The sequence below is a fragment of the Balaenoptera acutorostrata genome, chromosome 1 (assembly GCF_949987535.1).
Source record: "Balaenoptera acutorostrata chromosome 1, mBalAcu1.1, whole genome shotgun sequence".
NCBI lineage: Eukaryota > Metazoa > Chordata > Mammalia > Artiodactyla > Balaenopteridae > Balaenoptera > Balaenoptera acutorostrata.
In genome coordinates, this window is record NC_080064.1 from 38,601,418 (window position 1) to 38,612,161 (window position 10,744).

At 52.5% G+C, this 10,744-nt stretch overlaps 2 protein-coding genes across 2 annotated transcripts; one reads left to right on the top strand and one right to left on the bottom strand.

The window, feature by feature from the left end:
* Positions 1-1,766: 1,766 nt before the first annotated feature.
* On the bottom strand, positions 1,767-2,696 carry P3R3URF (PIK3R3 upstream open reading frame). Its single transcript, XM_028163212.2, is given in 3 exon segments — positions 1,767-1,810; positions 2,093-2,308; positions 2,675-2,696. Coding segments are annotated over 3 exon segments (282 nt in total).
* A 2,889-nt stretch (positions 2,697-5,585) lies between these two features.
* Positions 5,586-10,336, top strand: TSPAN1 (tetraspanin 1). The gene is made up of 8 exons (XM_007164528.2): positions 5,586-5,701; positions 6,131-6,195; positions 8,557-8,763; positions 8,976-9,050; positions 9,150-9,248; positions 9,328-9,483; positions 9,583-9,666; positions 9,854-10,336. Exons 2-8 carry the CDS (start codon positions 6,139-6,141, stop codon positions 9,899-9,901), a joined length of 726 nt encoding a protein of 241 aa, XP_007164590.1. The 5' UTR covers positions 5,586-5,701; positions 6,131-6,138; the 3' UTR covers positions 9,902-10,336.
* The last annotated feature ends 408 nt before the right edge of the window (positions 10,337-10,744 follow it).

Sequence of the window (10,744 nt, forward strand, 5' to 3'; positions counted from 1 at the left end):
ACACACAGACACAAGTGTGGGCATGCATGCATGCATGCGCTTGCACACAAACACACACAGGCACTCATATAGGGGAGGGAGGCTCTTCTGGGTCCCAGGGCCGCAGGGGCAGGGAAGTCTGGTGAGTGTGTTTGCATGTATGTGTGTGTGTACCTGGGTTTTCATGAGTGTGATTGCAAGTGTCTGTCTATACGCTTGTGTGCTGTGTCTAGGAGCATGCATGTTTGTGTGTGTGTGTCCTCATTTGTAGGCATGTGTATGTGTTGTTACATGTGTCATGTGGAGAGGTTTATATGCATTTGCGTCAGTGCATATATCTGTTTATAGGCATGTACTTGTATGCATGTGTGAATCTGTTGCATTGTGTATCTGTGAGTCCAGTTGTATTTACATGTCTGCATGTGTTCCTGTCATGTGTCTTTATATGTGTGGGCCCCCCTGTGGGCCTTGGGCACTAGCCTAGCTAGCTTCCAGCTCTGACTGGGGTTCAGCACCTTCCCCCTAAACCCTGAGAAGCCTCATCCTCCGCCAGTGCTGTCTGGGCATGATGTGTCAGTGAATTCTCTGCCCCCCTCCTCCTCTCAGGGTCCCAGTCTCTGGCAAGCCTTGGAGTGGATGAAAGCAGACAGAATTCATTTTCTCCTCACAGGTTTCCCAGGGGCCCAGGCCAAAGGTCTCAGTGTTCACTCCCACCCCCAACCCTCAAGGAAGGGAGCCCTGGAACTGGAGCCAGACCTCAGGACATTGGGACACACACTAACTTGTGCATAAAGTGACACCTCAGAGACACAGTCCCTCACAATGTTTCCTGCCACTGAGACACAACTCCATGGACACACACCTCACGTAAACCCAGTTACACCCGATGACACATGGGCGCACATGCGGAAATCCAAGTGGAAAATCCCCAGGCCTGAGAGCTTAGCACCCTCCCACTTTCTGGCCTCTAACTCAGTCTCACCCCACCCCCAAACACCCCAGCTAAGCTGTTAGTCCTGGAAAATACCAACCTCAGAGAATGGCTGGGGGGCTGAAGATGGTACACCCCCGTCAGAAGCTGACGCTCTCCTCCTTCCGGCCGCCCGCACCCGCCTCCTGACCTTCATTCATTCCTCTTCGTGGAGATGATGTCTCTCTCTCTGACCCACTCATACGCTCACAAACACACCTTGACACACACAGCTGGCAACATTGGCACATTCTTTGCAAACGTACGTTCAGCCACATGTCTGCTTACATCCCCATTCTCTTGGTCTCACAAACACTGACCATAACAGGCACACAGAGCCACATACACCTCTCACTCAGGCACTCATGGTTTACACTGGAGCAGTGAAATCTGTCTTTCATGCTATCCTTTTCTGATCTGTGCCTCTACCTCCCTCTCCAAGGATCTGGCTTCTTATACCTTCCAAGATGTTTCCGGAGATCCTTTTCCCTGTGCAAATGGGAGTGCAAGGCAGGAACTTCCCCTACCTTGTAGGGCAGATCAAAAGCTGAGGCCAAAGACGGTGTGTGTTGCTGACCTTGTTCTGTCCTTCCACTGTCTTACTGTGAGGGCCGCTGCTGTCGCTGAAGCCTATCCCTGGGAGCATTCAGTCCCAACCCTGCCCTCATACCCTACATAGTCAGCTGGAAACACCTTGGAGTGGAGTAAAGCAGTTGGAGCAGAAAGGATTGTTATTTGTCTGCTGTTTACCACCCGTGGCCCTTAGGAGATGCAGGTCCGGAGCCAGCCAAGCTTCTGGACTAGTTTCTGGGCATTTCTAGAGGATCAGAAAGCTGCCAGGTTGACAAAGGTGTCTGAGTACTGAGGAGAGGAAGGAGAGGGAAGAGTGTGAGGAAAGCAGAAGTTCTGGAAGCTCCACTGCTCTTAGATTCTCCCGTTTCCCCAGGCCCTCCACTTCCAGCCAATACATCCTCCGTTAAGGCTCTCAGCCTTTGGGATGCCTGCCATCAAGACACCATACCTTTGGGGTGATAATTCACAGAAGGTGTGTCCCCTACAGTGCCTGCACAAGGCTAATGTGGGGAAAACTTGAGTGGCCCTGTTTTTCCCACCCCCCACCCTGGCTCAGGGCCCTCGGCTAACCTTGCAGTGGAAGGATCTACACCCTGGTGGTGGCAGTGTGGGTGTCGTTGATATCCGTGGCCATGGTGGCAAGATTGGTGGCTGCAGTGGTGGCAGCTGGGCCTTGGGATTTCTGCCGGTACCTTCTGTGGCTACACTTGAACATCCTGGGAAACCGGAGCCGAGGCCAGCCTATACCTGGCCTCCGGTAGGGGGAAATTAAGCCCCGGGGCCAGGCTTCCCTGATGGCTCAGTGGTTGGGAGTCTGCCTGCCAATGCAGGGGACACGGGTTCAAGCCCTGGTCGGGGAGGATCCCACATGCCACGGAGCAGCTGGGCCCGTGCGCCACAACTACTGAAGCCCGCGTGCCTAGAGCCTGTGAGCCACAACTACTGAGCCCACGTGCCACAGCTGCTGGAGCCCGTGCGCCTAGAGCCCAAGGTCCACAGCAGGAGAGGCCACCGCAGTGAGAGGCCTGCACACCGCAACGGGGAGTGGCCCCCGCTCGCCACAACTAGAGAAAGCGCACGCGCAGCAACAAAGACCCAACGCAGCCAAAAATAAATAATAAATAAATAACAAGCCCCGGGGCCGAAGGGCACAGACAAGCTGAGAAGGCCCCATGGGCGCAGGGAACTTCTGTCACGTGCCTGATGGTGCTACTGGCCAGCGCAGCTGAGGCCTCTATGACATAGAGTCTGTGTAAGAGTGATGCTCTTTATTACAGGTCCTGATCCCCAGCCCCTCCCTTAGGGGTCAGGCTCCCTCACAGTTCTCTCCATGGGTCCAGCCGAAGAGCCAGAAAACCTCAGCTTGGCCCCTTGGAGAAAGGAACTCTGAGTAAAAAAATCACTCCCTCATTTTCTCACTCATCCACGTTAACAACATTAACAATGTTTATTGAGTACTTACTATGTGCCAAACACAGTGCCAAGTCCTTTGCAAACATAATCTCATCTAATCCCACAACAGCCCTACAAGGAGATTCTGTCATTATTCCTATTTCATATACAGTCGATTCTTGTTATTCGTGGTAGTTAGCCCTAATAAAGTCACCACAAACACTGTATTAGCAAATATTGAGCCAATGCTCCCAGGAGAAATACAGGATTAGATTCATACTAACCTCTGGTCACAGCATTTTGTCAACTGAACAATAACCTAGTTTATTTGTGTTTCTGTTAAAGCCACTTCATTTAAAATATATTGATGTCTGGGCTTCCCTGGTGGCGCAGTGGTTGAGAATCTGCCTGCCAATGCAGGGGACACGGGTTCGAGCCCTGGTCTGGGAAGATCCCACATGCCGCGGAACAACTAGGCCCGTGAGCCACAACTACTGAGCCTGCGCGTCTGGAGCTTGTGCTCGGCAACGAGGGAGGCCACGATGGTGAGAGGCCCGCACACCGCGATGAAGAGTGGCCCCCGCTCGCCCCAACTAGGGAAAGCCCTCGCACAGAAACGAAGACCCAACACAGCCAAAAATACATATAAATAAAAAAAAAAATATATATATATATATATTGATGTCAATAACATTGAACTCACGGCCAACAAATGGCCAACGTTTGCCTGAATGAAGTTTATCTAACACGTGTATTTTCTTCATAAGGCACGTCACAGCCTTCTTGCACTTAGGAACACTAGAGAGCACTTCAGCACTACGCTGGAGGGAGTCTTTAATAGCAAAGTCACCAACAAAAAGCACAAAAATGCAAAAAACATGACAGACACTAAATAGGCCACAAAAAGAACACTTGTTTACATTGTGAGAGCTGAAACAAGAAGGCAGAGCATCCCCTTGTTCAACCTCAGCTGAGAACAAGCATGGTAGACAACTCAAATTTTTTGCAGCTCTGCGCATGTCCATGAATGACCACAAAAGTGCTGTGAGTATTGGTTTGGAGTTATAAATCATTTTTAGTGAGTGGGTAAATTCACTCAGTTAGGCTCACACAGTTAGAGGCAGGCAGGGATTCAAATCTGGGATGGCCAAGGTCCAAAGCCCAGACGTTTAACTCCTGCTATTCTGCAAGCATTCATTCATTCAGAAATGTGCACTTAACCTTCTGTGCCTCTCTTTCCCCATATTTAAAAAGCAGACGAAAAGAGAATCTTATATCATAAGATTGTTGTGAAAGGGGAAAAAAGACTTACTATATAAGTTATGCATTTAAAGCATGATACGTACAAATGTTAGTGTTAACAGCCTTCCTCTCTCTCCTGTCTCTTCAACTGCCTCCTCCCATTATAAAAACAAAACAAATTTAAAAATCTTCCATCCCACACCCCCTCTGGCTGTGACTCTCCTTATTCTGAACTTTTCAGTCTGTGGTCATTCCCTTATGTCCCAGAATGGGAAGAAAAATCTCATTTTAAATCTCACTTGAAAACCCCATAACTATTCTGTTATACAGACCAGGAAACAGAGGCTTAAACCCAAGTCTAAGAAATGCCCCTAGGGTCACACAGCTAATAAGCAACAGAACCAGGATTCGAGCACTTGGTCTGAGTGACTTAAAAGCCAGAACTTTCCCAGCACCTCGACATTAGGACCAGCAGCCCCGGAAGGACTGACGATGATGGGGATTACCAAGCTGTAGAACTTGGTGGGGAGGGGTCGGGGGAGGAAGGGGGGCAGTGCTTTTGTGGGGACCATGGTGCCCCCTGCTGGCAGGAATGGAAGGGGTGTATGCAGAGTGCTGAGAGAGGACTGAGGAGAGAAAAAGGGTGGGAAGGGAGAAGAGTGAGGAGGAAAGACTCAGGGAGGAGAAAGATGGGTTGAAGGTTTGTTTTTTTTTAAAACATTTTTATTGGAGTATAATTGCTTTACAATGGTGTGGGGTTGAAGTTTGTGGAGAGAAAAAGACTAGAAGATTAGGAGTCGTTTGCCACTCAGAGGAGGGGGCAGAAAACTCCAAGCCTTGGCCGTTTCCTTGAAAGCACGTGTGGGCATGCCTACGTGAGAGAGAGAGAGAGAGAGAGAGTGTGTGTGTGTGTGTGTGTGTGTGTGTGCGAGAGAGTGTTTCAGTACGTACCTCAGATGTTGCTCTATTGATTGTTGCTGGGAGTCAGTCCACACAGTTCAGAGTGTGTGTGTGCGTGTGTGAGTGTGCATTTGAGAGCACTAGGAGGTGTTTGTGTGTGTGTGTGTGTGTGTGAATATACAGCTTGGGCAGATGTGCGTGCCTCGAGCATGCAGGTTGTGTACGACAGTATCAGCAGGTGCAGGGTAGGAAGCGCCTGTGCCCTGCCGTGGTGGAGGGCACACAGTTCTGGGGGGCCACTTGCCCCACCCCCAGACCTCTCTCTTCTTCAGGTCAGGAGGGGCGTTGCCCGTGGCTGGCGTTGCCAGGAGGAGCCCTGAGGAGGCTGGGGCTGTGAGGACAGAGCGCCAGGCAGCAGGGGGACAGCAGGGGCAGGAGGAGCCAGACTGGCTGTGGGTGGGGTAGATGGGCGGGCAGAAGGAGGCCTTTAAATCACCTGCCCTGCCCACAGGTGAGCAGTGCTGTGTGAGAGCCAAGCTCTGTCTCCCCGCCTGCCCACTCAGTGGCAGTTCCCCGGAGCTGCAGTCCCCTCTGGAGCCTCAGCAGATCCCTCTTTCAGAACTCACTACCAAGAACCCTGAACAGGTGATGGCATAGGATAGAGACTATCCCGTGAAGTGAAATCAATCTGGAAACAGGTTTGGGGAGCTGGAAGGGCCATGGGGAGGGTCTTGGAAGAGTCTAGGATTGGTTCAGGGGAGTGGAAAGCCCAGGATACACAGGTGCCAGGGAAGGGCATGGAGTGACCCTGTAGCATGGGAGTCAGGCTTGGGGTGCCAGTGGAGGAACCTGGGATGTTAGGATTTCAGAGTGCCAGGTGTTGGTAGAGGGCCTGGGCAGTACAGAGGGATAGGGGCATCAGGATGGGAATTGGGAAAAGTCCTGAGGTGTCAGAGTCCAGATGCAGGAGAAACTTGGTGATTATATGAGTCCAGGATGCTGGAGTCAGTATGTCAGCCCAGGTTGGGGGTGGGGGCAGGGAGCGAGGTCCTAACACACACATCTGCCTCCCAGGAGCCACCATGCAGTGCTTCAGCTTCATTAAGACCATGATGATCCTCTTCAATATGCTCATCTTTGTAAGTGTGGGGGTTATGGGCTCCTTGGGGTTCCCTATAGGAGTGGGTCTTAACCTGAGCAGAGCCCGAACTGGGGAAGAGGAGATTGCTATGCCCAGACTCTTCCTGCAAGTTGAGGAGGTGCAAAAGTCTCCCCAGATGCTGAGTCCTGGTCCCAGTAGCAGCCTGGCTGCCACACAGTTGGGGTGGAGAAGGTTAGGGGCATCCTCTCCTTTCCAGGAAGCTTCAGCTCAGGCAGGCTTACAGCAGGGCAGGGTAGGCTAACAGGCTGGGGCCCCAGTGAGGGGAAGGGGTTTGCCCAAGGTCACCTAGTGTGGAAGGAAATTCAGTGGCCTCTGTACGATGGGGAACCAAAAGCACAGAAGGCCCAGAGACATCAGAGCAGAGTGTCAGCTGCAAGCGGCCCTTATTCATTCAACCAACACACTGCCTAAGACTCTGTGCTGAGTGCTGGGGTGACAGGTGAGCAAGCCCTTTCTCTGCCCTTGGGGATCTCAGGTCCAGCAGGCCAGATAGGCAGACAGTTTCGACATAGTATACATGGTCTTAGCACAGGGGCCCATAGGAGGGGCTTGAACCCTGCTTGGTCAGAGAAGACTTCTAGGAGGAAATAGCTGAGGCTAGGAATTTGCACTGAGTGAGGGGGTTGGTAAAGCATGCAGAAAGGCCCAAAGGCAATGAAATCAGATATTGTTCAGAAACCCAGGAACAGATTATATAGGGCATGTTTGAGGAAGCTGAGCAATGAGGCATGAACCCTAGAGATGGGGAGAAATGGACAAAGTGGACAAAGGACAAAGCCCTTGGATGGTGGCTGAGGGATGGAAGAAGGGGCAAGGGAGACATCATCTTGGAGATGATGACCACGTCTCTGGCAAGAACAACCTAGGGGATATCTCACAGGCAGCTGTGTACCCAGTGGGGTGGCAGCTCACGATATTTGAAAGTCATGTGCCCATAGGTGGTCGTTGAAGCCATGGGAGGGGTGAGAGCACTCAGGGAGAGTGAACTCCAGGAAACTCAGCTTACAAGGGATAAACAGAGAAATGGCCACCAGGAAGCAAATGAAGAAAAAGCAGCAGGAAGCAAACCAGGAGAGCGAGGTATCAGGGAGGTCAAGGAGGATATGCCCATGACTAAGCACAGGATGTCACCAGAGACCTTGGAGCCACATGAGAGTGGGTTACAGTGAGTAAATGGGGAGGAAATGGAGACATGAAGTATAGATGAATTTGGAGGAATTGGGCTGGGGGCGAGTAAACTGACTCCGATGTGGTCTGTGCCTTGGGCTTCCTCTGGTTTCAGGAAACTAGACTTTATCCATGTATCTGAAAAAGGCAACAGGACTGCAGGGATTTGGAGAGCAGGGGCTCTGGCCCGAGGGGGTTAAAGGCAAATCTGGTTTGGTTTCTGCTTCTGTTGCCCTTGCCTTGCCAGACTGGGCAGGGCAGGCCTCAAACTCCTTGAAATTTGACCCTGTAGGCTAAAAGCCCAGCTTTCTGTCCTTGGGCAAACATGCCTGGGATCCACCCACAATCTGCCACCTCACTCCTGGTTTCCATAGCCGGAAAGCGGGGACTGGACACCTAGGCAGTGTTAGGCTGATTTATCCACTGAAGCTCTGGATCAGCAAGGCTTTGCTCTAAGAGCTGTGGGAACTGGGCAGTGCCCTCCTCCCCAGTCTAGGCTTCAGGATTCCCTCTGAGGTGGGGGTTGAGCCAGAGAGCCTCTAAGAGCTCTGGCTGTACTCCCTCTCTGGTGCCTCAGTTTCCACTTGGGTGGCAAGGAGAGGTCTAGGCTGGTTCTGGAGGGGAGCCAAATGGGGCCTTGGGGTGGGTATCCCTTCTCACCACCGCCCTCTCCAATGTTGGTAGCAGGTGTAAACCTCAGCCATGACTCTGTTGCTATGGTGACTGTGGAGACTGCTCAAGGCTCCCACCCCCGTTTCCACCTATCAGAGGCCATAGTTGTTCCAGGCACCTGGAGGGGGGAATGGAGGGGGGGGCGGCGGGGGGCGGAAGCTGCTGGGGGGGGATGTTCACCTGCTTTTTTTCACCCCTAGCTATGTGGCATGACCCTGGCAGCAGTGAGGGAAAGCCTTGCCCCTCCCCCCACCCTTCAGCTATTTCTGGAATCCCTGATCCCATTTATATCTGCCTAGGTGTTCAGCCTGGTGCTGGCTATGGATGTTCCAGCTCCCGCCTTTCTGGCTCTAAAGGATGTTTTCCTCCCTACAGGATGAGTTTTTAGACTCCATAGTCAATAAAGGGGGAAGTTTCTCATCTCCCATCTCCCTAACTCAATTGTGTGGTAGGGAGCTGCTTGATGGCACTGTTTCAAGGTCTGCCTCTCTGTCTCCAGCTGTGTGGTGTGGCCCTGTTGGCAGTGGGCATCTGGGTGTCAGTCGACGGACCATCCTTCATGAAGATCTTCGGGCCACTATCATCCACTGCCATGCAGTTTGTCAACGTGGGCTACTTCCTCATCGCAGCTGGCGCTGTGCTCCTCGCTCTTGGTTTCCTGGGCTGCTATGGTGCCCAGACTGAGAACAAGTGTGCCCTCATGATGGTGTGTCAAACCCAGCTCCACAGGCCCGTAACCAAGGCCCAGGGTCCCTCACCCTTGACACCAGGCCCTGGGGATCCCCAAGCCCTGCTCTGGACTCCAGGGGCCTCAGCCAGTGGGGCCCCTGACTTGTTTTCATGTGGGGGTGGGTTAGGGCAAGGAATGCATGAGGGACTGTCTCTCCCTAAAACTCAAGATCCCTGTTCTCCACTCAGTTCTTCTTCATCCTCCTCGTCATCTTCATTGCTGAGGTTGCAGCTGCTGTGGTTGCCTTGGTGTACACCACAACGGTGAGGAGCGGGGATGGGGCAAGGGGGGGACAACTGGGCAAAGCACTGCGAATGGCCACCCTCCCTACCAGGCCCTAAACACTGACCTTCCCCACCCAGGCTGAGAACTTCCTGACGTTGATGGTAGTGCCCACCATCAAGAAAGAGTACGGTTCCCAAAAAGACTTCACCCAAGTGTGGAACTCCACCATGGAAGGGGTAAGGTGGGCTGGGGGAGATTTTGGGGTGAGGAGAAATAAGCAAGGCCCCACTGACCACCTCTTCTCCTCATCTTCAGCTCAAGTGCTGTGGCTTCAACAACTACACAGATTTTGAGGACTCTCCCTATGTAAAAGAGAACAACGTCTTTCCCCCATACTGTTGCTTTGACCATGACAATGGCACATTAGTGGAACCCTGCACTAGTTTCAAGGCCCAGAACCAGAAAGTAGAGGTATAGGTTGGCCTGGGAGGTTGGGCTGCTTTAATGGCCTCGGAGTGCTGAATGTGCGTGGGGGCAGCTGCTGACTACAGATGCTCTCTCCCCTCCAAGGGTTGCTTCAATCAGCTTCTGTATGACATCAAAACCAATGCAGTTACCGTGGGTGGTGTGGCAGCCGGAATTGCGGGCTTGGAGGTAAGGAGGGGAGGAGGTTGGGGCAGGATATCCCCACGGGCTCAGGGCTGCTTGACCCACGTCTGAGGCCTTTCTGGAAGAGACAGACTTCTAACAAAGCTTCATGTCGAATGTCTGGTGGGCAGGGGACTAGAGCTTAAGGACCCTGATCATGTTTCTTCCTCTCTGCCTGTTCCTTTCTCACCAGCTGGCTGCCATGATTGTGTCCATGTATCTGTACTGCAATCTGAAATAAGTCGGCTTCTGCCTCCGCCACTGCTGCTGCCGTATAGGAACTGGGAAGAGGCACCCCGGCACTGCCAAGAGGCAGTGATCAGCGTGGGGACAGGATCTAACAGTGTCACTTGGGCCGGAGTGGGCCTGGGGCCAAATAGGCACCACCCCCTTCAACCTGTGCCAGACTTGTCCTTCCACTGGTGGGGTTGGGGTCCACCTATTTCAGAGCCTCTAAGGTGGCCAATCCTCTTGCCCATTCCTCCAGTCTGCTTCTTAAACCCTTGATACCCTCTCAGGCCAGGGGGTGGGGTGCTCTTGGTGATCCCAGTACTCCACAGGGGGGATTAAAGGCACTGCACCGATAGCATGAGCATATGCAAAATCAGCAGTCACCAGGCAGATGTGTACAAAGCACTTCAGAACTCAAAAACCCATTAAAATGTTTCCATTTGGACTCTTTTTGTGTATCCTTCAGGAGAGGGACCCATCATGCCTAAACTGGCCTCAAATTCCTGTGGGGCTATTGACTCAGAAGGCTCCTAGAAATGTAGCAGAATGGAAGTAGCACGGAGGTGGGTGGCTATTTCTCACCTTCATTTGGATGCCAGGCCTGGGAGGGAGCCTAACAAGGATGGCCAAGAGGACACTGAGGGAGGAAGCAGGGGCCGGGCCAGTCTGCAGTCCTATAATGTGGGAGGACTTTGGCCTGAAACTGCCGTCTCCTGGGTAGGAGCACTGGGCTGGAAAGCTATGAAAATAAAAAGCTTGTGCCCAAGTGGGGGCAGGGAGACCAGAAATACTGCCAGGGCTATGGAAGAGGGTCATTCCTTAGGCTCTGGGAAGCCCTCCAGAAGTCCCCATC

Excerpts from the sequence above, each read along its gene's own strand:
- TSPAN1 (XM_007164528.2), top strand. The coding sequence starts at position 6,139 with ATGCAGTGCTTCAGCTTCATTAAGACCATGATGATCCTCTTCAATATG. Across the intron at positions 6,196-8,556 it reads TCTTCAATATGCTCATCTTT|CTGTGTGGTGTGGCCCTGTT; the intron begins GTAAGTGTGGGG and ends CTCTGTCTCCAG. Across the intron at positions 9,249-9,327 it reads GGAACTCCACCATGGAAGGG|CTCAAGTGCTGTGGCTTCAA; the intron begins GTAAGGTGGGCT and ends CCTCATCTTCAG.